General features: G+C 41.5%; 2 protein-coding genes across 2 annotated transcripts in view; both read right to left on the bottom strand.

Moving 5' to 3' along the window:
• Positions 1–102: 102 nt before the first annotated feature.
• LOC103371396 (cleavage and polyadenylation specificity factor subunit 3-like) lies at positions 103–10,741 on the bottom strand. The gene is made up of 18 exons (XM_008300707.1): positions 10,573–10,741; positions 9,981–10,044; positions 9,797–9,894; positions 9,439–9,567; positions 8,941–9,118; positions 8,006–8,095; positions 7,218–7,368; positions 6,543–6,718; positions 6,299–6,457; positions 5,271–5,417; positions 4,819–4,971; positions 4,632–4,740; positions 4,009–4,107; positions 3,506–3,600; positions 2,362–2,449; positions 2,210–2,276; positions 1,621–1,717; positions 103–361 (listed from the first exon to the last, which is right to left on the bottom strand). Exons 1-18 carry the CDS (start codon positions 10,641–10,643, stop codon positions 272–274), a joined length of 2,061 nt encoding a protein of 686 aa, XP_008298929.1. The 5' UTR covers positions 10,644–10,741; the 3' UTR covers positions 103–271.
• Positions 10,742–11,375: 634 nt separating this feature from the next.
• asap2b (ArfGAP with SH3 domain, ankyrin repeat and PH domain 2b) overlaps positions 11,376–26,341 on the bottom strand; it is a 35,669-nt gene continuing 20,703 nt past the window's right edge. Inside the window, exons 11-28 of the mRNA XM_008300708.1 lie at positions 25,986–26,055; positions 24,084–24,171; positions 23,943–23,991; positions 23,702–23,868; positions 22,435–22,568; positions 21,790–21,884; positions 21,515–21,704; positions 20,292–20,377; positions 20,033–20,148; positions 19,009–19,076; positions 17,745–17,852; positions 17,430–17,664; positions 17,146–17,250; positions 15,797–16,058; positions 15,435–15,493; positions 15,007–15,071; positions 14,674–14,793; positions 11,376–12,527 (exon numbers count right to left, since the gene is read on the bottom strand). Coding sequence (XP_008298930.1) covers positions 12,453–12,527; positions 14,674–14,793; positions 15,007–15,071; positions 15,435–15,493; positions 15,797–16,058; positions 17,146–17,250; positions 17,430–17,664; positions 17,745–17,852; positions 19,009–19,076; positions 20,033–20,148; positions 20,292–20,377; positions 21,515–21,704; positions 21,790–21,884; positions 22,435–22,568; positions 23,702–23,868; positions 23,943–23,991; positions 24,084–24,171; positions 25,986–26,055 — 2,092 coding nt within the window. The 3' untranslated portion in view covers positions 11,376–12,452. The remainder of the gene's footprint in view (positions 12,528–14,673; positions 14,794–15,006; positions 15,072–15,434; positions 15,494–15,796; positions 16,059–17,145; positions 17,251–17,429; positions 17,665–17,744; positions 17,853–19,008; positions 19,077–20,032; positions 20,149–20,291; positions 20,378–21,514; positions 21,705–21,789; positions 21,885–22,434; positions 22,569–23,701; positions 23,869–23,942; positions 23,992–24,083; positions 24,172–25,985; positions 26,056–26,341) is intronic.

Consider the following 26,341-nt stretch of genomic DNA (forward strand, 5'->3'; position numbering starts at 1 on the left):
TCAGTCAGCGGAGATGAAGAATGCAGTTAGCATGAGCCCGAGAGTCCCAACAGAGACATTACAGAGTGTGAATTAGAAACAGTGAAATCAAGGAAAAAAAACTTTAATTGGAAAAACAACTGTTTATTTTCACATAAACAAATAATCACAAAGTTGCCATGGCAACAGTTTCATAGCAAATCAGTAGAAAAACGTCTCCTGGAACATAAACTCCTCAGGTGCTCGACAGGTGCCTCCCTGCCCTGTGACATCACGGAGTGGCCGTGGCCTGTCAGAAGGCCGGGCTGAGGGCGTCGTAGAGCCGATGGACGGCGACTTCCACCATCTCCCTCAGAGAATCGTCCTCCGCACAAACCACCGACTGCAGAGCGGCACAGACAGGTCAGAGGTCAGCTCAAGGGCAGCACGCCATTTCTTATGTTTCTTTCTTAACACGCAGAACGTAAAAGCAGGTTTTTATCTGTTCCAAGGCCAGAAACTATTCAGCAAGTACTTTAATTTATCAGCTTATATATCCCACTTTGTGTCAGCACTGAATCACCTCTTTTTACCCATAATTCTTAGAATACAATGCATATCTGAGAAGTGGCAGAAGACAAGCTTGTCCACTTTGACATTTTTTTGTCTTTATTCCTCTGTTTTAGGAAATGAAACTATAAAAATATTCAGTTTACATTAAAATGAGAGCAAATCCTTTCTTTTAAGATGCTGAAATCTGTAGTTGTTTCGCATATTTGAACTACTTTTGCTTGAAAAGCTACTAAAACACATAGTAAACAAGATAGATTATGTTTCTGTTCACTGACTAATCGTCTTACTGTGTCAGCTCTAGTTGAGAGTCCCAGTTTGAGTGTGAAGTTTTAGACACGAAAAATGCAGTCGTATACCTCACATGTCACGATGTATTAAAAGAGAAACAGGAAGCTCCGACTGTGGCCAGTAAGGCAGTTAGTTGTCAGTAAATTTCAAAAGTGTTTCCTTTTGTGGTGCAACACAGCTGAGTTTGAGACGCTGCTGGTTTGGATGTTAACATTAAATCAGAGAACATCCAATCCATCCATTATCTATACACCTTAGTTCTCACGAGGGTCATGGGGGGCTGGAGCCTATCTCAGCTGACTCAGGGTGAAGGCAGGGGACACCCTGGACAGGTCACCAGTCTATCACAGGGCTACACTTAGAGACAGACAACCAAGCACACTCACATTCACACCTACGGACAATTTAGAATCACCAATTAACCTCAACATGTTTTTGGACTGTGTGGGAGGAAGCTGGAGAACCCGGAGAGAACCCACGCTGCACGGGGAGAACATGGAGACTACACACAGAAAGATCCCGGGTGTCCCAACCGGGACGTGAACCGGCGACCTTCTTTCCGTGAGGCAACGATGCTAATCACCGAGCACCTTGCAGCCAAATCAGAGAACAATAAGACAAATAAACAGACATGCTAGCTGTAAGTTTTGTCCCGAACAGGTCACCGCGCCGTGACCTTTCCTCTGCTGCCACCCTCAGGACAAACTCTGCATCATTACTCCACTATGATGTGTTTCTTGGATGTAATGAACATTTCAGCCTCGTGCTCTTCATTAGACTCCGCCCACTGCTTGTACTCACTCTGGTTTCTGGGTCGACAGAAGCCGTGACTCCGCCCACAGTCACATTCAAATTTTTGCTGTCTTTGAAATTCACGCAGTCGTCCCCGAACATGTCGCTGCAAAGAAGCACACATTGTTCATGTTATCCTCCTGTCGACTGACTTTAATAGCAAAGTTAAAAAAAAAAAAAAGAGTCTTTACGGATACTTTTGTTAAATTCTTGTCTATTTAAATATTTAATTTTAATAATAATAATATTTTATTTTAAATATTTCAACTGGTAAACAGGTGAGTCCAAAGAAATTTAAAACAGAGTCATATAAAATAAGTTAACATTAAGGCATTCAAAATTCAGATTTTCTAAAAGTTTGGTTAGTTACTTATTTTATTTTTAGAGTTTTCTTGCTGTGTTACGTCCCTCGCACAGAGGGTTTGTTTGTTTTAAGATGTGAGGAGTGCCAGGTGGGTGGAGTTTCAAACTGCAGCAGGTAACAGTCTGAAGAGCTGGAACTTTCTGTTACTTGTCATGTTGTTTCAGTCAGACTCCACTCGACTGGCACGTCACAGACATTAAACCAAACGTCCACCAGTGTGTGGTGTGCACTCACTGCAGCATGAGCTCCAGCCGCTCCACAAACAACTCCATGTCGAAGGTTTCTTTCTTGCCTTCCAGGACTGAAACAAACAAACACACAAACGTCACAGAGCCTGCTGAGTCACCGAACTTCATGCTGCAGGCTGTCGTGTTGCGTTTACTGACACTTCTGGGCGTTGGGGTTAGACTGGACCTCCAGGACCACCGTGGTGACAGCGTCAGCGTACATGTCGTTGAGCGGGTTGGCGACCCACTGAGGCGAGAACACACAGTTAGAACACAACATTAAGGACCGATTTATACCAAAACTGTTTATACCGTATTTCACTGAATCCATCGTTAGTTTTGATTTTGCTGCAATATTTAACTTTGTCGTAATGAAGACGCTGTAACTCAGTTATTCCTGTTTCATCAGCACACTAACGTGTAATACCAGCGTTAGAACTGACTGATGCTGCTGGAAGCAAATCTAAATGTTTGTTGATAAAGAATCAGTGGCGGCTGCTGCAGAAACGCAAGACAAGTAGACAGTCGTGACTCGATAATCCGACACTAAATGTAAAACCTTCTTTTATGTCGGATAGCAAGGCTGTCGGATTGTCAAGACGGAGGTCGAGATACAAGGAGGGCTTGATGCTGGAAGGCTCATTTGTTGTTAACATCGTTAGAACACTACGTATTGCTGGATTTCACACCTAGTTAACTGGTGCGCTTGTGCACATTCCAGCCACTTCCACCCCGTCGTAGCGCACCCCTGGGGTGGAAGTGGCCGGAACACACAGGCAGTATTTGGCTGCCGATGCCGGTTTAGTTAGTTGAGGCCAAATTTCGCCCTTTTTTTAAAAAAAATTTCTTTTTTTTAACGTCAGATCATCAACCATGAATCTGTTTTGGGACGATTGTTGAACCACTGTTTTGTTTTCCATTCATGGTGGGAACTATGCAACAAAAGTTAAGCTGCAGATCTGAACCGATACAGCATCACAAAGTGCCACTATGAGGATCGCTTACATCCTGAGAACCTTAAACCCATTAAATATTTGACATTTTTGCTTAAATATAACCTAAATGACTAAGTGATGATAAAGATAGTTGAGTTTTTTCTCTCTGAGGAATTAATCGCTGCAGCTTTAAATGAATAAAGTCATTTAAATATAAACATTTGAATTATTACATTTAATAACTACAGTGAAAAAAGAGCAGAACAAATAAAACTTCTGACAATCTACAAACTGACAGAAACGCAGCAACTGCTGTTTCTGTTCACAAGCTTTGTGTGTGTGTGTGTGTGTGTTTGTGTGTGTCTGACCTCCAGCAGCACCATGCCGGCTTCATGAACCAGAGTGATGCTCTTGAAGATCCTCACTGTGATTTTCTCGGCTCCCTCCACCTGCTCCACGTCGCCTGAAGACACACAAGCTGCACGTCACACAACAAGCACACACGATCGCACCGAAAATACGCTCGGACCAGGCTGCAGGATGTTTTGTTTATCTATACATTACACATGTTTCTGTCTACATCAGGAGGAATGGGATTCTATGTTTTTTTAAAGATGTGTTAGGCCTGAAGAAAAGAGTGAAACATACTTGTGACATCTCAAATGTTATTAAACAGTTTACTATCATGTAACAGAAGGAAGAAATCTTTTATTTCAGACGTTTGCTGTGGAGAAGTCAATGAGTCGAGCTGGCTGTGAAACTAAACGCTCATGTAGCAGAGTGTGGGGAGGAAGCATGAAAACTGTCGGGTGCTGAGCTGAAGCAGACGGATGCACAGAGCAGTGAGAGATGAGTTCAGGTGGTTTGTTACCTGCCAGGCTTCGTAGCTGGCTGACCAGCAGGGAGATGGGTCCGGTGTACGGGATGGCCTGACTCTGTGTCACTGTGCCCATACACAGATCTGTGTAATCTGAACAAACAAGAGGAACGAAACAGTCAGGAGACGATGAGCAAACTCAGGGAACCTGAACACAACGCACAGGGATGTGTTCAGGGACGCAAGAAAATCAACAGTGTGGCAAGTTGGCCTAAAAGAATCCGAAACTCCCTCTGTGGTTAATTAAACAATAAACAAATAAATCTTACATGATTAACGGAAGGCCAGGGTCAGAGAGGACCCCTTCACTTTATTCATTTATTGTCACTATATACTTTTCGTGATCCCAGTTCATCTAATTTTATAAATCAGAATTTCCATATGCAAAGCAGTTTGTAACTCTGTTTAAGAAATAAAGTCGATTATTATTTTCAGTATTACGTTACAACTCCATCTGAGCTTATGAACTGTTGGTGCAGCTCAGTGCAGACCATTAAAACCACATTTAAAACTTTAACCTGTCCTTCAAGTAGCACCACAATGTTCTCACAGTGATGCTTAAAAACTCTCACTGGTCCTCACAAAGGTAGATGAACACATACAACACAGTTACTAACCGGAGAGGTCGGAGGGCGTCAGGATGTGATAGTTGAAGTTTTTTTTGACGAGGATCCCAGAAACCCTCTGACCCTGAGCACACTTCTTGTCGGCCAGGCAGCCCATCACCTGCAGCAAAGCATGCTGGGAGTTAAATGCTGTCAAACCTGTTGTGTGTTTTCAGTGTTACTGTGGACGCAGGTGGACCTTTGCGAGTTTCTCTCCTCTGAAGTTGAGCGTGACAGCCTCGGTGTTCTTTGGGTTGTGGACTTCGATGTGAACCTCGTCGTTGTCTTCGTACTCGCGGATCAGAGCCGCCTTCAGACGAGCCATCTCGTTCTGCTCTCCGTGTACCAGAATCTAAAGGAACACATGAAACCTGACTGGTTAGCATGTTAACGTGGTGATGGTTGTAATCAGATATCTCTCAAAATATGAAAATGTCATACTTTGTTTTCAAGGACAACTTTCCATTTTTCTACTATTTTTCCTCAATTTGTAGACGTTTTCTACAAACCGGAGTCTCCACTCCGTGTCAAAGATCTGATCAAAAGTTTCTCTTGAGTGTTTTGAGACAGACTTTGTGAACCCATCACCTCTCATGCGTCAGTCATTAGCAATATAAAGTAAAGATGTGCATGTTGCTTTCATGTTTTTACCACGTGTGGAGGTTTGAGGGCTCTGATGAACTCGCTGGTCTGCTGGTAGTCGGTGTGAGCAGAGAAGGAGATGTAGTCCACAGACATCTTCAGAGGAAGCTTCTGACCCGACATGGTGGTGATCTCGTCTGGCTCCGTCATTATGTGCTGAAACACACATCCGCCTTTAAGTTACACTAAGGTTTAAGCTTTTTTTTACATTACAAATATTTAGAGAACAGTCCTACGACGCTGCTGCTTTAAACAAGTAAATTCGTCCAGAATCAGAACTACTTCATCTGAAAAACTCCCACAAAATCAAATGTTGGAGACACCACATTTGTTCATCGACGCTCCACAACACAACAGTGGAACGCTGCAGATTTCTGCAATAACCACAATATAATAACCAGAAGTTATTACTGAGCTGACTGATTTGGGCTTAGTAGGGGTCACTCCATACGAAGTTAAAGCAGCTGTGTGCATCCATCCATCCATCATCTATACACCACTTAATCCTCACGAGGATCACGGAGGGCTGGAGTCTATCCCAGCTGACTCAGGGTGAAGGCAGGAGACACCCTGGACAGGTCACCAGTCTATCACAGGGCTACACTTAGAGACAGACAACCAAGCACACTCACATTCACACCTACGGACAATTTAGAATCACCAATTAACCTCAACATGTTTTTGGACTGTGGGAGGAAGCCGGAGAACCCGGAGAGAACCCACGCAGCACGGGGAGAACATGCAAACTCCAAACAGAAAGATCCCGGGTGTCCTCACCGGGACGCGAAGCTTCTAGCTACGAGGCAATGATGCCACGCCACCTTGCAGCCCCCAACTTAAGACAGTGGAAACATAAACTATATCAGTCTGTACTGAGTCATATTCATTCAGGTAGAACAAACATAGTTTCTGACGTCTGTGAGTGACCGGAACATTTCAGAAATATTTGTTATTGTTAATATTCTGTCAAGGTTACAGCCTCTCTGCAGGTGTCTGGGGGTTTAATTATGGCCGCTGGTCTGTCGGAGCTGAGTTACCTTGGCCAGCGTTCCCTCCACACAGTACCCAGCGATGATGACTCCGTTCCTCTTGTCGGTGCACCAGCTCTCAAACAGCTCTCTGGACAGGCCGCTCTGCATCATACCAGGAGACGCCATCACCACGCTGGGACCGATGTCGTCAAAGTGATCCATGCTCTGAAACACAGACACATGAATCGTGGAAATGATCTAACGAGTCACTCTGCAGTAACAGGACAGCCTACAGAGCGCGCTCACTCACCTTCAGGTTGCTGATGTGTTTGAAGACGAACGGGTTGTTGATGTTGATGGCCTTGCGGATCTTGTCGTTCATGGCGTTGATGTAGGTCTGGTAGACGGCCATGCACTTCCTGGCCAGAGACGAGGCGTAGTAGATGGGGATGTCGTGGAGCTCCGGGTGGTTCTGCCAGTACTCGTCTGGATCAAGCACACACATAGAACACACCTCGTACATTTACAGGTTCGAAGCTGGTTGTGAGGTGAGTCCACATGAGTATTCAGCTGTTACTTTTACAGTCAGAAAACAAAAAACAAGTCCAGTGACGTCTGCACAGATTTAATCCAACCAATAAAAACACAAAACATCACTTTACCCTCAGATAGTCTGCTGTGCCAGCAAAGAAAAATACTAGATCCACACTGTAGGATTAAATCTATTCTAAGATCTGTTTAAACATCTCGCTGGTATTTCAGACAAGCAGAATTACTTTTATTATAATTTGTTTAAAAACAGGACTTTGATCCATAAAGACAGTCACTGCAGGTGTGCTGATAATGAAGAATCTTTTGTGAGAGCTTTAAAATGTGTCGACACAACCGAGAAAAAAATAATTTGTTGACAATGTTTAACACTAAGAAACTGGACCTCCTGCAGTTTCAGCTGAACACAGAGAACTATGGCGTCAGCTGATCGTACCCAGGATAAGCAGCAGCTCCTGGGCTCGTCCCAGAGCGAAGACGGGGATCAGACAGCGACCCTCCCTGTTCACGATGTCGTGGACGGTGTTACAGAAACGAGCCTCTCTCTCCTCTCGCTTCTCGTGGATGTGAGTCCCGTACGTCGACTCCTGGAAAACACATGCACATAGATGTTAAAGTTCCAGCTGTTCTACCTGTTAATCTGAGTTCAAATAAAACAAAAAAAGAACATATGATGCATCATGTTTCCTTCAAGTGTCAGGTGTGTCACCACTGGAGCAGCAGAAGGTGAGTCCTCAGGTTTGTTGTGGCTACAGAGTCATGCTGCTACTTTACAAAGTCGGTTATAATCTGTGGTGAGGATCTAAAATACTCTGCTTCAGTGTGGCAACGTACAGGTGAACAGGGAAGGTGAAGCTGAATATCAAGAGTGTCCTCTGCTGGACGACAACACTATGACCGATTACAGTTCTTTTTTTTTTTCACAAGTTTGTATTTTAAATAAAAAGTGTAACCTGACGAATAATCTTAACACTAAAAGCTACCAAGCGTATGGCTGCTTGCATGGAATAATCAGTCATCAGTTACCATGAAACTAGTAACAAATAAGCTTTTGATTCGATACATTCACCTTGAATTTTAGAGGTTTTACCATACATAACACAGTCACTGACATTATAACAGGTTATAAATGAGAGACAATCACAACCGGCACCATGTGTAGCCTGTAAATCTGATTTTAGCTTTCAAGCTGATCACACAGTGAAGCACTGCAGCCACACTCACTGTGATGAGGATGTCTGGTTTCACGCTGGGGATCTCTGCTGCCATCAGATGTCTGTCCTCCTGACGGGAGAAATCTCCTGTGTACAGCAACTACACACACACAAACACAAAGGCACACAAACATCAACATCAACAGCTCAGCTCTGAGGCTGCAACCAAACACCTTCATTCTCCTTTTGTCTTATTCACTTTTTAAAAAAAATCTCTGTGAGGACGTTCACATCCTCTGATTGTCCCTTCGCCGTATCTCGTCCCTTTTGTGAACATGAACAGTATCAGTCAGAATCAGAAACACCTCATGCTTGACAACAGAGATGTGTGAACTCAGGATGTTTAAGATTATTTCCAACGCTGAAGAAGACTTTGTGTTCGTGTCCTTTCTAGAGAGTGAAAATGTAGATTTGTCAAATTTTGTGATATTTTAAAAAATCAAATCTGAGGCTGTAATTTTCTAGTAATGTGTCAATAGCTGCACACTTTCCCTGACATGTTCAGGCATCGCCACAGACAGTTATTTAGTTCATTCCTCTGCATCTCTGTTTTGATATGACAATAGTGTTTCTTATAGAAAGAAACATCAGGACGTCTCCTTTGTGTCAGAATTTATTCTTCTATCCAGACAGCGTTGTTCATGAGCTGCAGCCTTTTTCATAATTTAGCTCTCTAAAGGCGTCTCTGCTCCAAAACAGATGTTTTTGGGGCATTTTTGACAATGAAGAGGTGCAACGTGCAACAAAGGTCCACGAACTATTAATGTAAAAAACAGATATTCAGTGTGGAGGGAGGGCTGTGAGGTAACAGGGACAACACAGAGGATTCTGCTCCTTTTAATGAGAAAAACAGACTCAACGGGAACAATATCCACCCAAACAGAGAAGAGTCAGTGAAGTAAGTAGAGGCTGAATCTGGATTAGTGGGGTTCTTTTTTGACAGACCTTGACGCCAGCGATCTCGATCATGAACATGGCGGCTCCGAGGACGTGTCCAGCGTGGTAACACCAGAACTTAATGCCAGCTACTTCCTTCACCTCATGGAAGTTGATGGTCTCGATCTTCTCCATGCTGTCCTCCAAGTCTGTCTCAGTGTACAGCATGTCATCCGCAGAAATGTTACTGCAACACAGTGAAGTATCATTAACAGAATACACGGTAAAACATAGCATACTATGTTCATACAATAATCAACCACATCCACAATAAATCTGGTCCTCTACTCTCTACATCCCACCTGACTCTAACATAGTAGTACACCAACAACTTTTCTGTGGTCCTACATGATTCTGACTCCCACACAGTCCTACCTGACGTGTCACTACCTGGCTTTGTGGTCGTCCTCATGGACATCATACGTAATTGGACACTAGGTCTACCAGACTATGATGTAGTCCTAGCTGTCTCTACTGAAGTTCTTCTTAACTTTAAAGTAGTCCTACCTGACTTTGACGTAGTCGGACAGCAGCCAGCGGTAGATGGCCTTGGTTGCGTGTGTCATGAAAGTTCGTCCTTTAAAGCTGGTCTTCTGCAGGAACCAGGGCAGAGCTCCACAGTGATCCAGATGGAAGCTGAGGAAGGAGGGAAGCTGTTATCTTAAGTGCAATTAGCCGTCATGTCTGAATTTTTATGGTCATGATGACCTTTTGCACCATAATCATCTCTTTCTATAGTTTAACCAAGAATGACTGGTTTTGTCTAGTGTCTTTTTCACCGCACATCTCGGCCACTAATCCTAAAAAACAAATGTATTACAGCGCATATGTTCAGTGATTTGTAATGGAGGGTTTCTGAACTCACTGGCTGATGAGCAGCAGGTCGATCTCAGCTGGATCGATCAGATCGATGTAGGGCAGGGCATCCATCCCCTCTAGACCAGGGTGTATCCCACAGTCCAACTACAACCACCAAACACAGATGCTTTTACACACAGAGGTTAAATGCTTACAGCTGATTTGACAAACGACACAAAGGCATGTGTTACCATGATCTTTCGTCCCTTGAACTCCAGGATGATGCAGGATCGTCCAACCTCCTGACCGGCTCCTCTGCGCATAAAAAAACATTGTTTAGCCATCAGTTTATTGTCATCCAGATGTTGCTCATAAAGATGTAACTCAAAGTGACCAAAGAGAACATTTAAGTTATCCGTGACAACTGAAGGTTTATCTGACAGCTCAGACTCACTATAACCCTAAAAGTAATAGGGCTCAAATTCAGTAAAAAAATTAAGCAGTTTTAATAACATTTTACATTTCAAAGGGCAAACATCTGGGACAATATAAGTGACGTGAATCCACTAAGTTTGTATTGAAAGAATACCTCATTTGCATGAATTATCAATGACACTTGCATTCATTCTATACCTTAAAACCTTCTTAAATAAATTCTGCTTAGTGCCGAATTAGATATAACCTTTAGAGGACTCTTCAGGACGTTTAAAATGTATGTATTTGCGTTCACCAATAATAAAGAACAACTAAATATACGATTTCTGAATGGAGTTAGTTGTGAGAGCGGCTCACACGGAGCGAAGCTAGCTGCTAAAACAAGACAAAAGTTGTGTTTGAACTCACAGCGGGCGGATGAGCAGCTGGTCGCTCTCCTCCGCGGGAATCGTCACCTCAGCTTTACGTTTAGCTGCCATGTTTACTCCGACAAAGCGAACAAATATAACAAATAAACTATTTCATAACTCCGTTAGTTAGCCACTACGCGCGTCTCCATTAGTTTTGCTAATACGTAACTTCCGGTCCCTGCGGAAATTTCACCGTGTTGAACAGCTGAGAGGAATTTCTGTTCCACCTTTTCTCTGACCGGAAATGCATTCAAATAAATTCATGTTTTCATTTTGATTAAATTTTTCTTGATTAGCTTGAAATAATTGGTCTTAAATAAACATTCACGACTCTGACAATAGTACCATTAATTAAAAAAAAAAAAAGCTTATTAATATATATTTTTGCATTACTTCACTTCTTTTTTTTTTTTTTTTTAAGAGTTTCCTTCTGAATTAATACTGTAAAGTTTTACCTTCTGTCTATTGTTCTATATTTGTTTCTTGTTTTTTAATTACAAAGGTTAATCTTTGGGAGCATTTACATGTGAGCTCTCTGAGCTGATCTTTTTTTTTTTTGTAATTTCAGATAAACTGTGTAGGCAAATGCAAAAAATTAAAACAAAGCAAGCACAACTGAAAGAATGGATAAAAACAAGGCAAAAAAAAAAAATAAAATCAAGGAAAAAAGAGAAAGTAAGAGAAGAAAAAGAGAAAGGCATAATAAGGATAAAGTAGAAAATGTGCAACAGAAGAACAAAAAGAGCAACACAGTGATTTATTAACAAAATAAAAATAAAAATAAACAACAACCCCAACCGCTAGATTTCAGATGTTTTTAATAAAAGTGAGAATACAGTAAAATCTAATAAGGTGTTCATATTCTTCCCCCAACCTCTCATCCACAGTTTTCCTGCAACCCTTCAGCCAACATGTTAAAATAATAAAAATAATTTCCATTCAGTAAAAACTGGACTCAGATTTTTGTCTTGAAGCCATTTAGAAACGGAAACACAGTATATTTCAGCTGTAATGTCACTAGTTTGGTGCCAGCAGCAGAACAAGTGTCATGTTTATCAGTCTCTCACAATATCATATACGTTATATGGCAAAAAGTGTGGACGGCCTCCAAACCCCTGGTTTCAGTCTTTCTTTGAACCCGTTGCAGACTCCAAACCTGCGCCTCCCAAAAGGTGTTTTGGTGGTTGAACGACCTTTAAATCACATACTTAACTGTATTAAGTTTTAAATTCATGTGTTACAGTCATTCCATTGAGTTGTTGTAGTACACAAACCCTAAACTCCTATATGGACTGTAACCAATAAATTAAAGTGAATCTACTGAAGCAAGCACCTCAAAAAATAATATAAAGGCAGAATAAAGTATTTAGGCAGTATGTGGAATCTAAAAAAAAATAAAAAAATTGGGTGGTAAAATAATGTATCTAAAAAGACAAGACATCAGATTCACTGTGTGTTGTGTGTCATGTTGTTCAACTCTTCAATGAAACTCTGTTGCACTTCCACGAACCGTAACATGCCTATTTATTAACTGCTTTGTTATTTGAAGAATTTTACGTTTGGATACCTTAAGATCTCTTTTGAGTATTTAAAATGAATTTCTCTGAGTTTGAACAAGGATCTAAGGATGTAGAGAGACAAGCGTCCTGCAGGGTTCAGTGCTCATGTCTAAAATGTTTAGTATCAGGGAGTGAAGTTGGGACTGAAGTCGTCCAGTGAAACACACTTCAGTGTTTTGCTTCGGTTCGTCCTGATATGAGGTCGAGCTCGAGCCTCCAGAAGAGGGTCAGGTTTGAGCTTTTTGTCCAGGATGTTTCCACTCAGACTGACTGCTGCTGAAGAACAATTGAACAGGATGAAGGCGTGCATCGCATCCAATCACTCTGTGATGAAGTGAACAAAGGTGACAGGAAACACTCCCCGTCTGGTCGGCTCTCCTTCAATGTGACCGATCTGAAACACAGAACACAGTCAACACCTTTTTTGTTTGTTTGTTTACTATTGCAGCCACAGGTTTCTATCAATGATATAGCAACTAAATACTGACATCAAGCAAGTGGAACACCTGAACAACTGCCTGTTTTTTTTTTTGGGATGTTTTTTATCCAAGTGAAGCACAAAATCCGATTTCAAGAGAATCAGCAATGAAAATGTAAGTTACTGCCTGTTTTCATCAGAGACTATATGTATAAGATGAATGAAACCACTGGGACGTCATCCATTTGGTAGAAGGATACAGGTTTAAGGCTTTTTCATGTTAGCTTCACTTTTCAGACCCAGAGGCTGCATCCATCTTTTATATGCAGTCTTTGGACTTCATCCACCGGTTATGTGAAAATTAATCAATTGTTTGGTAACATAAACAGCAGCTGGAGCTAATTCTCTACTGCAGAGGAAGAGATGACAACATTAAAAAAGGATGAGTCGGAGCTAAAACACTGAAAAAAGTAGAAAACATGACGGAAATCTGACATTTCTGTTTGTATCATTTGTTTAAAAGATTTTTAGATTCTGACAGCTGAGATGGAACACTAATAAATGACTTAACTCGGAAGATCTGTATTTATTTCATGACTCAGAGCTGATTTAACACTTCAACTATTTCTAAACTACATCAGGGCCTTCAAGAGTTAGGCGGGGTGAACGCATTGTAAATAAAGAGCAGTGGGACGAATACCACGCTCACATATTTGACAACAGCAGCACTCAGACAGTCTGATGAGAGGCAGCTTGTTTTATGTTTTGGGAATTATAACAATCATTATACAAAAACATCTTGAAATAGAAAATAAAGTCAGGTCTTGTACTTGGGCAACATGCCACCAACTTCTTGTTTTTTTCTAAATTCGACATGTTAAGAAAGAACTGCATCAAAAAGCATCACGTGACATTTTTGTGATGGAAAAGGGACATTAGTTTAGACTCAGGACAAACGTACATAATAAATGTTGTAAATGATATTGATTTTTATCAAAACCTTTAGATAAGATTTCCAGTAGAACGGTATCAGTTGTTGTATTGTAACCCTCTTGTTTTCCCCTTCATTAGGAGCTATTATAATTAGCTATAATGATAAGCTAAACAAATCATGTTTAACAGACAAAGACAAGTCCAGTCTATGAGTGTAATGATGCTTTGTATGAAACTATCAAACAAAACAAAAGAAGAATAACTATAATTACCACCTTGCGGTTGTATGTCTGCACCATCAGTTTACATTCAGGCCACGTTTACACGTAGCCCAGTATTTACAAAAACAGATCTACGTTTTCAAAAATAACATTGTTCACACCAGATCGTTATCAAAAATATCTCCGTATACACAAACCAGCATAAACACGTCGTTAAAAGCTGCTATGAGCTGCCAAACCTATAGGGGGCAGTGTAAGCATAACACCATGCTAGCCAATCAGAATGACACGAGGGTCGTTTGTTTGGACCGACAGAGAAGTGGGGCTACTCCTGAATGTGGTGTTAGAGCACAAAACAAGTAAAATACTTGAAAATCTTGACTTTCTATCACAGTAGCCAAACTGTTAACATGGTCGCACACATATGACGCTGATGACGCTTTTGTCGCACACTGTGATGTCAAACTCCGTCTCCTTCTGTCTACATGCAAACGTAAAGACGGAGTTTTTCCAAATCTCCAGTCTGGCCGGAGTTTATTAGATGTGATCGTTTTCAGTGACTTGTAGCTTTGTCTACGTGTAAACCAACGGTCCAAACGCATTGAAATATCACCATTTTTGCTACGTGTAACTGGGGCCTCAGACCTTTTGGATAAAATGTCATAATCTTATCATAATTAAACATTTGTGTGAAATGTTATCATAATAAATGTATGAATTCTTATGTTATAGCCAGAAAAAGTGTTTTGTGAGGTCACAGTGACATTTTGACCACTAAAATCTAATCAGTTCATCCTCAAGTGAACATCAAAGTTAAAGAAATTCCCTCCGTGTGTTCACAAGATCAGGACGTATGAACAAAAACACAGTGCCTCAGGTTGCACTCCTTCATACAGATGCAGCACTAATTATGTGTGGGTGGAGGTGGTGGGGGAGTGTTTGCTGTGCTGGAGGTCTCCGTCACTCACCCACCACACGTTGTCCTCCTCCCCCTCCACCACGATCACCTCCCCCTCACTGAACGTCAGCTCGTCCGGATTATCAGCAAAACAGTTGTAGATGGCCTTCACCCTCTGAGGCTTCTGCTTCTACACACAAACACACACACGCACATACTTTACTTCATATATGCTGTACATTTAAATTATGTTGGTGAATGACTTAATCAAGCTGCAGTCACCCAAAAAACCTCTAATTTACAGTGTCACTACTTGGATATTTTGCAGAAGGTTGAAGATTATTACTGAGAAACAGACAGCAGTAACACTGGATAAAAATTTAGGGTGTGTTTGAGGACTTACAGAAAAGGCGGTTCTGGGTTTGGGTGTTGGAGGAGGCGGACTTTGGGGGGATTTGGATTGAAGCCCTGCGACAGAAAACAACACCACGACATGAACTCACAGGATCACAAACAGAAATCGAGATTTGAGGGAAGATGCAGGTCATTTATTTCCTGCTGAACACTGCTGCTGAGGCACTGATTATTGTGAAACTCAACAATTCTGGATGTTTTTTCACATTTAAATTCTTGTGGGAGGGTTGAGTCTCATTCAGTGGAGCTCTAGCGATGAATGAGTGCAGAAGACATGGATGGTACATGGAATTTATACAACAACTTAGCAGAGCTTTTGAGTTTAACCTAACTGGAAGAACTAGAGATAAAGGCCTGGTTTTGTCTGACACTGAGGTAAACAAATAAATCGGGGTGCTTGTTTGTGTGTTTGTGTACCTCGTTTGTCCACAGATGCTGTCCTGAGTGGAGGTCTCTGAGGAGGACGTTTCACTGATCTGAAATTAGGATACAGATCACTTAATTCCATTCAAGTAAACACAATAAAACTAATCTGATCAGTACACACAAACCAGTAAAGAGCATTTCTGACCAGTAACACATCAGACAAACACTAACCAGTACTAACAAGTCACAGAAACTTGTACTGACTGGTGAGAAACCAGTTAAGGTTGGTACAATCCAGAAGAGAACGGCAGTGTGGAAACCAAATGTACCGACCTCTACCCATTATAGACCAGCACGAACCAGCAGAGACCAGTACAGTGCAACCCAGTATGTAAGTAAAATCCGGTACGTACGCGGTGGGAGATTTGGGGGACTTGGGTCCTGGTGGTCCTGACGGTCTGCTGGTCTGGTGGCTGGGTACAGGTGGTGGGAGTGGTGGAGCTTTGTAGTGGGGGGGTGGTGGGATGGAGGGGGCTGGGGCGGCGGGGGCAGAAGGGAGACCTGTTGGTGGGGGAGGCAGAGGAGGGAGGGGGGTGTGCTTAGCTGATCCCGACTTGGTGTCCAACACGCTGGACCTCTTGTTGAATGGAGGAGGAGGAGGAGCTGCTGGGAGCACTGGGTGAGGAGGAGAGACATGTTTAGGGTTCACATCACTTCACGAGTCACACAAGACAAAAGAGTAACGTCTGGAGACGCATCCTCGGCCGGCAGGCTGTGTGCAGCAAAACCCAGATAAAACCAAATAAACTTTGCAAAGCACTTATGAAATTCAAACAAACTGACAAAACTGACTTCAAGGAAACACAAGTTGATCTCAAAAAGACAAAAGAGACGGCACAAAGACACACACTACTACAGAGAGATGCAAAAATACTACAGAGATGTGTAACTACTGGAGAGTAGGTGGACATGCATCTGCATCATCTGCATCTGCTTCAGGCACAAAATGTCGAAAGAAGACAAAAAGCTACAAGACAGAGACAAAAAAAAATACCACAAGAAGATACAAAGCTACAACAAAAACCACAAGACTGCTACAAAGAGACACAAAACAACTACAAAGGAACAGAAAGCTACTACAAACAGACACAAGACTACCACAAAGAGATGCAAAACTACTGCAAAGAGGCACAAAACTGCAACAAAGAGACACACAACTCCTACAAATGGACACAGGAGAACTACAAAGAGATGCAAAACACAACAAAGAGACACACTAGTACCACAAAGAGATGCAAAACTACAAAGAGAGACATAAAGCTACTACAAAGAGATGCAAAACTACTACAAAGAGGCACAATGCCGCCACAAAGAGACACACAACTAAAACAAAGAGACAAACAACTCCTACAAAATGACGAAAACAACGGACAAAAACTAACTAAAGACGATGCAAAGAGAGGAGAGACACAAAACAATCCCAAAGAGACACAAAACAACCAATTATGCAAAGCTGCAACAAAGAGAAATGAAATTACAACAAAGAGACACAAAGGTACTGTATGGGGTACAGAGCGAGTAGAAAGACACCAAAAATGTCTGCAAAGAGACAAACAACGATTAAAGAAGATGCAAAGCTACTACAAAGATTCACAAAGCTACTATAAAGGGGAAGAAAACTATGACAAAGAAATGCAAAGCTGCTACGAAGCAACACAGACTGACTACAGATCCATACCACTCCGTCACAGGCCACACTCACCGTACATGGAGGAGTTCCTCTCAGGGGTTTGAGGGTTGGGAGGGTCGGAGGACGAACGCTGTCTTCCCACTGATTCTATGGTAGCAGGTTTACTGTGAGCCGGACCTACATGGACACACAGCCACATGTTTATTCATGTAAATCAGGCGTATCAGTGAACTGTGTGTTACAGAGCTGATAACTTGTACCTGCACAGCCTGAAGCCTGGTTCCTTCCATAAAGGTCTTTCATTTTACCACATGTTCATAATAAAACCCAGATACACAACAAATGACTCCTCTGACCTCTGTTCGGTGCTCTGGGAGGCAGCGGCGGCGTCGGTCCCAGCGGCGGCAGGTTCAGGTCCAGCATGGTGCCGTAGGTCTCGTTGCTGATCATGGTGCTTTGGACGTGAGGCCTCTGTTTGTCCCGGGCCAGGCCGGCGGCGTCCCGGGCCAACGCTGCCAGGTTGGGCTGCATGGCGCTGCTGCCGGTCACGAAGCAGCTGACCGGACGGTCCTCCCGGCGGTTGGGGATGGGCTGCACAGAAAACACTCGGTTACACACCCTTAACTCAAAGATGAAGTTTAAACAAAAGACCTCTCAAAAACCCAGCCCACCTTGTCCTCCATCTCGTCCTCGCTCTCGTCCAGGTCGTCGTTTTGGAGACGCCACTCGTACTCAACGTGAACGTGGACATTAAACTTTCCCGTCTGAGCCTGAGTCAGCTGGAACAAAACGATACTTTCAGTACAACATGAAACAAGAGGCATCAAGGAAAAGCTAATTGTACTGATAGATAAACAGTATGACTGCTGGAAATTAAACCTTTTAAGGGAAAAACACAATAAAATAGATGCAATTAAATTTAAATACATAAATAACATTAAAGAGGCTTTTACTGTTGAACAAACCTGTTATTACTGCAGCAACGTTCATTAAAAAGGTTTCCAACTAGACGGGTAGCTTATCTAGCATAGTTTGGCCCGGGTAATTTGCTTTATTATTCATAGCTTAGCTTCCTGTAAATAATTCAGTTTCAGTGTTCAGTGTAATTTGTCTTTCACTTTTTGCTAAAAGTCACATTTTGAGCAAAGTACAGCTAATTTAACGAACGTACTTTGCTTGTTTAGTCAGATTTAACTTAGTCTAGCTTTAGCTTATTTTACCGTAGTGAAACATTCATGTTTCATATTTGTTTACTTTAATTAATTTAATTCAGCTCAGTTTTGGTGCTTTGGTTCACTTCAGTTTACTACACATTTGCACTCCCGTTCACTTTACTGGTAAACCTGTGAAATCTAATACGAACCAATACAACAGCTGTGGTATGAATTCTACTTTTCATAGGCTTTTTACACTTAATGTTTATGCTGTACATTGATTCTGCTGTACAGTGTGAATTTGTTGTCAACTAGAGACTGCACACGCAAAGACTAGCAGCAACATTTGCACTTGTTTCAATAAAATTTCCATTTTTAATACTTAATATATTGTGTTTCTCTGGCCTTGCCGAGTAAGTTGCAAGTGTAAAAATGTTTGTTTACAGGAAACTGAGAAATATTACATGTATAGTTTTAAAAAAGATATCTGCATGGAATGTTCAGCACCACCTTAAATAGAAACATAAAGTGGATTAATCACCTTTTTGACAACGTGAACAAAAAATAGAAAATGCAGAAGGTTTGCAAAGCGTTATGTATCCTGAGCTGTTGCATTCGATTGCATTTAGTTTCACAGGTGTTCCTACTAAAATGTCCAGTGGGTATAAAATTTGAAGTCATAGAACCAACAGTAGGTACTGTGCTACAACAGAGAGCAGCCTTGATGCACAGAAACCAGCAGATAATGTTACATAAACTGGACACCACAGTGAAGTCTCACCAGTTCTTCACACTGAGTGTGTCGCAGCCGTTTTGCGATGTCCAGCGGTGTTTCTCCTGCTTCGTTTGCTGTGGAGACAAATTCGAACTTCTAAACTGAGACCTTACAAATATAAATAAATAATAATAAAATAATAATAAAATAAATGTAATTATTCTAAGTTAAATGAGAAACTGTCACCTGGGGCCTGTATGTATGAGGATAAATAAAAAATTAAAAAATGTAAAAAAGGCTCAGACATGTTCTAATTACTGTTTGTATGACTGCTCCATTATTCTGCTCATATTCTTAAAACATTTATTAGGTTTTTAAAATTTTTTCTTCATTATCATCAGCATTTGTTGTTTTTCTTTTGCCCATATATAAGCATTACTTAATATCAATTGACTTTTGCACTCTTTGGCCTCAAGGAATGAATTGAAATGTATTCATCCATTTATCTGTATTTATTCTCCACCGCCGTTATGCTGATTCTGTACACGGAGATTAACATGGAAACTTTGAGGAGTGTTTGGTGCCAGAGACTCAACTCAAGGGAGCAGCAAAGTCTTGAAAAATCCTCTTTTGATGGCAATGAATGATTATAAATGTAACTTCTAAAACAAGTGGCACATATTTAGTAATTACCCGAGTGCACCGCATTCAAAAACTTGAGACCTTGATCTGCATCTCTTCTAATCTTGAACTTATATTACTGATGTTTTATTTCCCCCGAGACATCAGCTACACAGATACAATAAGAACTGTTTAGGTTTGTGTGTAGTTGAAAGCAGTTGTCATCATTTGAAGTTTACGAAGATTTACATAAATTCAGGAACTGCATAAACATTTAACATTAGTGTTCACCTTACATGCGATGTGACACTAAATTAGCATATATCTGAATGGAGTTTGGTCATGTAGAGGGAGAGAGCATGGAGCTAGTAGAATTTGTAACCAGACGGAATAGCTATCATGGTGACATTTGTAAACAGGTTCTTCTCCACATATCCTGTTTCCACTCAGACAGTGTTTGTGCTCTTACTGATGGAAACTGAAGCTTTTCCTCTCAGCAGCAGCTTGAGACACTCGCTGTTGTCTGTCAGGCAGCAGTAATGCAGCGCTGTGCTTCCTTTGGTCGTCTTCTTGTCCAGGGTCGCACTGAAACACACACCACATCTTTATGATTAACACACAAACACACTTTACATCGTGCAAACAGCTTTTATCTCCAAGTGACAAGGGTTCTCTCAGTCTTCTGTGTGCAGGTTTTTCAGCTGACAGTCTCAATGTGCCGTCGTTACCCGTTTTGTGCGAGGAAGTCGACGATGTGCAGCGAGTTTCTGTCGACCATTCGGACCGCCAGGTGGAGCACCGTTTCTCCGGGTTCCTGACAGAAACCAGCACAAAGACATTTAATCTACAAACACACAAAACACCAAAGTAAAACAAAGTATGAAGGTAAAAGACAAGGAAGGATTGCTGAACGGGCCTCACAGGAAAAGGGTCAGAGCCAGAATATTTGTGGCTGCAAAGTCAAGCCAAATGACAAACAGACATAAAGAGACGTAAAATGTCTAAAAACAATGACAAAGAGACAAAAATCATATAAACAGGGTAAAAAAACGACCAGAAAAACAATTAAAAACACGTAAAATAACTGGAAAGAGATAAAAAATGATCACAAAGAGACACAAGAAAGTAATAACAGGATACAGAACGACTGCAGAGAGACGAGGAATGATGACAGACGTACACAGCTAAAAAACAAACAAGTGTTAATAGATGCAAAACAGCTACCATGAGAGGCAAAGTGAAAACAAATAAATGGAAAAATGACAGCGACGAAACATATCAACCATGAAGCGAGACAAAATGAGCACAGAGGCACAAAACAAAAAGATGCAAATGAGACTGCAGGGACAAAAATGATTGCAAAGAGATGCTAAACAGCTCCATAGACATGCAAAATGAACACAAATATATATAAAGGGACTGCAAAGAGACACAACGCAACCATAAACAGCTGCAGAGAGAAAGACTACAGAGAGATGAAAAATAGTCACAACAACACAAAAGCTACAGAAAGACAAAACTATAGAGAGATACAAACAAACACAAAAAAAGCAAAAGTGATTCAAAGAAACACAAATCATCTTCAAATTGATTATAGAGACACAAAACTGCCACAAGAAGATGCAAAACATCTACAGAGAAAAAAATGGCTGCAATAAGACAAAAAAATTAACCACGAATGGAGCCAAAATGACAAAAAGAAACATAAGGGAACAGGAAAGTGATGCAAACTGATCATAAAAGGACAAAACTACTAAAAACTAGGAGGAAAACAAACACAAATGAATGTAAAATGGCGGCAAAGACACACAAACCACATCATTGTAGTCATTTTGTGTCACTTTTACTCTCTGGCTCTGGGTTAGGCTCCTCTATCAGAGGCCTTTAATAACTCAGGGACCTGTTGTCTTGTAACCAGCTCATGGCTGAGTGTGAATGCATGTTGCCGTACGTGTTCGTTGGGTTGTGGGATGGCCTCCATCAGGTCCACCCCCTCGGCGTAGACCTGGATCAGAGACAGGATGTCTCTGTTTCTGACGGCCTCGTACAGAAGCTGCAGCCTGGATGCAGCGTCGGCACACTGCCGCCGGGCGAAGCGCTTCTCCGTGTACTTAGCTGTGATGTAGTCTTTCCTCATCTGCCTGGAGAACAGTGCAGAGAGCAAGTTACTATGACAACCTCTCATTTTCTACGAAAACCAGCCAGCGCTGTGTGTTCGTCACCTACATGTCGCTTGTCGGATTCGGTTTGGTTACATCCTGCGCCGACAGATCTGCCTCCATGATGTCGTTGAAGTTAGCGTTCCCCACGTTCTTCGCCAACTAAACACACAAAAACACCACATTAGTTTAAACTATAATAAAATAGCACCTATAGGCGGGATATTTATTATATTCTATTCATTATGTGGGATATCAGGTTAAAAATGACATTTTACTTTTACTGCTGTTTGAGAAAAAAATTACATCTTAAGATAAACAATGCAATATTCTGAGAATTAAAAAAAATAAAATCAACGCATAGTATCACAAAACAATGACATGTAAAAAAAAACAACAAAAAAAACCATTTTGTACATTAATTTTTCAAACATTCTGACTTTATTCTATTTTATTTTTTACATACTGTATTTAATTACTCTTGCACTACTCTTACTACACTAACTTGTGATCTTCCTTCACAAAATTTGGCCTTTTTTTTGGAAAATATTTGGTCTTTATTCACAAAATCTGCACATTTATTTCCTAACACTGGTCTTAATATTTGCAGACAAAAACGAATTAAAAAAAAAAAGTAAAACAAGAACCCAAAGGCAAAAACCCCTGATCCCTGATTTCCATCACTTCTCTGGGGACAGTGAAGTGGACTCACCAGCAGCTCGGACGTTCCCAGGACGTCCAGGTCCAGACTCTGGATCCTGGAGTAGTGGACCCCCATCTCCCTGTGGATCCCCGAACACTCGATACAGATCAGCACCCCGAGGTTGGTGGACAACCAGGTGGGACCTGCAGGAAGGAGGAGTTGATTCATTTATCTTTAAACAACCATTCGCTGTAACAGCGGGTCATACTGAGGAGGAGGACGCATCACATTTTTAGAATTTTCCAACAACTTTTAACATTCATGACTAAAAAAGGCAACAAAGTTAAAATGATGAATGAAAGTTCTGAACAACTACAACTGATGGGACGACAGTAAATTCTTACAGAAACTATAGTGCACGTAGAAAAGAGTCCTAAACTCAGAGAAGACATTGATGAACATCAGGTACAAATGACAGAGAGACACAACTAGAGACTCTTCAGTCTGTGGGTGGTCTGATAAAGCACAGGTCGGGGTCTCAGCCGTACATACAACCCCGTCACTCAATGAGAGGTTTTTGCACTGTGAGGTTGTGCAGGAGGCTCTAAAAATAAAGTAACTGTAACTGACTGCAGGTTTGATTTCAAATCATTTAAAGACAAAACGGCCCACAGAGCGACGGACAGCTTGGCTGAAACGTGTGGATGGTTTACTTCCTGCAGCAACTGCGACAATGAAGCGCTTCTTCTACTGAAACCAGTCGGACCGGCACAACCAACAGCTAAGGAGAGAACATATGTCTTGTCTTTGACTTGGAGTGCACATCAGGCCAGAGGAGGAGATACTGCTGCAGTCTTAGACACTGACACATACCAGAGATGTTATAAAGGACAAACTTAAAAGAATCCTGAAGAGAGATCCATGGAAAGAACAGATGCTGAATGTGTGTCTCATGTCCAGCCCTCCACCAGAAAAGCTGATCATCTGCTTTTTAACAGCTAAACCGGGCCTCTTCCAGCCAATCGTACTGCTGCACCGAAGCAAACGCCGTGTTGTTGAACTATGTGCATGCTCAGTAGAGGTATAACCTTTGGGGATAAAATGCTCTTTAAACCTGAATCAGATTTGACACTTTTCTCTATCCTGAGGATGATCTGAATTTCAGTTCTGGTTCTCGCCCTGATAACTTGAAACAACGGCCCTAGGGTGTCACCAAGATGGCTGCCGGGTGGTAAGACTTGCCCTCTCCATCAGCACTGACCCACAGCTCCACAACTGCACCAACTGTACTATCAGCAGCAGTAGTATTAGCAGCACTGTTAGTAGATGTACTGACTTGGAGCTCCGCAGTCGCAGCAGCCGTCGTTGCCGCTCATCCTCTTCACCTCTCCTACGATGGCTTTGGTCAGCTCCTGGACGATGTTGTTCTCTCCTTCGTCCTGGTCGCCTTTGAAGGCCTTGTTGAGCGCCTCCTCCTTACTGTTCTGCAGCACTGACACCCAGCTGAAACAAACCAACCGTCAGAGCAAACACCAACAATAAAACCTGCCGCCGAGCCCACATCTGTTGCTACTTACACCTGACACTCCGCCTCGTCCTCAGCCTGGAAGTGGTAGGTTCTGTCGTCTGAGGGAAGGACACAGAGAGAGAGTAGCTTAGACGTCAGATAAAAACACTCAGGCCTTGTTTTAGTTTGACTTTCCAGCTTGATGGCGTACGTGAGAACAGGTCGAAGCTCTTCTTCTCGTCGGGATTCCTCTTCACCTGGCAGGTGAGCAGGTTGAGTTTGGCTGGAGGTCTGTTAGCCTGCAAGACAATGAACAGGGAGGAAGGTGAGACGACAACATGACAAAACACCCGAGTGACTGAACCTGACAAAAATGGAGAAAAGTGTTTCATATCAAACAAATTACATGCAAATACAGACAAAATACAAAAACTGAAACTGTGAATGATTCCGCATATTTAGCCACAATATGGACGTTGGATGGATTTTAGTGAAATGTAGAACAGAAGTCAGTGTCTCCAGAAGATGAACCCAAATGACTTTTAGTGATCGTGTTAGAAGTTGCCACTGATCAACACATATTCGACACAACATTTGGTGCAGACATTCACGGTCACCAGAGGATGAACCTTTGTGATCTCATGACCACCACCATGAGGTCGATTTGTGCTTCTGTCTTGATGACTATCCACTGGATTTTATTTTAGTTTTAGGCATTCATGTTCTCCTCAAGATGAAATGTAATAACTTTGGTCACTTTCAGCATATTTTGTACAATCCTTTGGTTTATGACCAAATACCTGCAAAACCTTGTATGAAGTTGAAATTGAAATTAATAGCCAATTAATCAATTAATTGATGGGCAGAAAAATAATTATTGAGTGGAAACAGCAGCTCCTTTGTATGTGCAACCAGAAAAACAGTCCCTATGATGGTGTAAAAGGAAGGTTTACTGGAACATAAGCATCATTATGGTTCCTCCTCTGGGGACATCAGTTGTTTTTAAGGTACAGGGGATTTCTGTCTGTACAGCAGACGGCGATTTTCAACATTTAAATCCCACAGGAAGCTCTTTGTATTTCAAAGTAAATCTTTTTTGTCCAATTCAAAAGCCCAGAAGTAGGGACGCAATTTTAAAATAATTTACGTAGTTAATGCTGTGAAACCAATACGACAATGGATTAAATTAAATGGTTCATAGCTACACACTGTAAACTCATTTATAAGCTGTGGTAATATCAGCTAGTGGAGGGGCTTCTGTTCTCTTTGAGCCCTAGTTTAAGTCTGGATTTATTTATATTTTGTCAAACTGGTGCCTTTTAAAGTATCCGACTACTACATGAGCAGTTCCTGTTTGCAGCGTGTCATGGATATACACACAGTTGCTGAAGAAAACTTGAATAAAGTTCTTAATTGTCAAGCAGATTTAATGTCATTTGTTTTATTTACTTTGTCTTTTGGTTTGTCTTTCTGACGTCCACTTTTAAAATATCTTCCAGAACAATGAGTTAAATTAGCAGGAACGACATGAAATATTTTACTCAGGATGGGGCTTTAATTTTGACCAACATCACAATCAAAGTCCTGATTCAATTTTTCAGTTTTCCTGCTGCACATAGGTGGTCCTGACAACCCGAAAATAAGATGGATTATACCAGAATGAGTTCTATGATAGTGAAAGCTGAAGCAGGAAAGAAAGACTGAAAACTCAGAGAGAAGTAATGAAGGTTCTTTAGAGACTCTCTTCCCCGTCACCCCTCTCTAATCAGCATCAGAATTTAATGCAAACTCATCCTCTTCCCACCCTTCTCTCTGTCATCCTTTTCCTTATGCTCTTCCTTCTCCTCCTTTTTCTCTTCCTCTGCTTCTTGCTCTGTCCTGATTGGCCGTTTGGCTCTTCGTGTTCAAACTTAAAAATAAAAGACAGAAATGAAAAAAAGAAGGGGAAAAAAAATAAGAAACTAAATTTTAAAAAGAAATGCACTGTTTATCCCCAGCTGATGTAGATGCTAAACCCATGAGAAGACGTCTGGTTGGACATGCAGGCAGGAGGGCGGGAGCTTGTCATGCAGGAGGACCAATGGGAGAAGAGGAGGAGGCGGCGTTGTCTTACCGTCCCGTGGCAGATGGTCAGGAAGCCGTTCTTCACAGAGCACTTTCTCTTCTGCCAAACCTTCCTCAGTCTGAGGAGGAGACACACGAGGAACACTGAGGATCAGTATTTAATGAAACTAATTAATGCAAATGTCTTGGAGAATGATACCTGTAACCATGGCAACTGTTCACAAAGATGAGAGAGTGTGGCCTCAAAATGATTAGAAGATTAAAAAATAAATAAATAAATAAAAATAAATAAAAAACGCAAAACCTTACACTAAAATATTTTACATTTTTGTGCCTGAAAGAAGGAAAACTAATTATACATTTTTACTGTATGTACACTAAATCAACATCATCTGCAAAAAATAA

The sequence above is a fragment of the Stegastes partitus genome, unplaced genomic scaffold (assembly GCF_000690725.1).
Source record: "Stegastes partitus isolate 25-593 unplaced genomic scaffold, Stegastes_partitus-1.0.2 Scaffold1578, whole genome shotgun sequence".
NCBI lineage: Eukaryota > Metazoa > Chordata > Actinopteri > Pomacentridae > Stegastes > Stegastes partitus.

Bases quoted from the DNA above. Each gene is read 5' to 3' on its own strand.
- LOC103371396 (XM_008300707.1), bottom strand. From the start codon at position 10,643: ATGGCAGCTAAACGTAAAGCTGAGGTGACGATTCCCGCGGAGGAGAGC. The intron at 8,096-8,940 runs GTCTGTCAAAAA...GTGTGTGTGTAG, and splicing joins TCGAGATCGCTGGCGTCAAG to TTGCTGTACACAGGAGATTT. The intron at 5,418-6,298 runs GTAACTCAGCTC...TGTGTGTTTCAG, and splicing joins TGGAGGGAACGCTGGCCAAG to CACATAATGACGGAGCCAGA.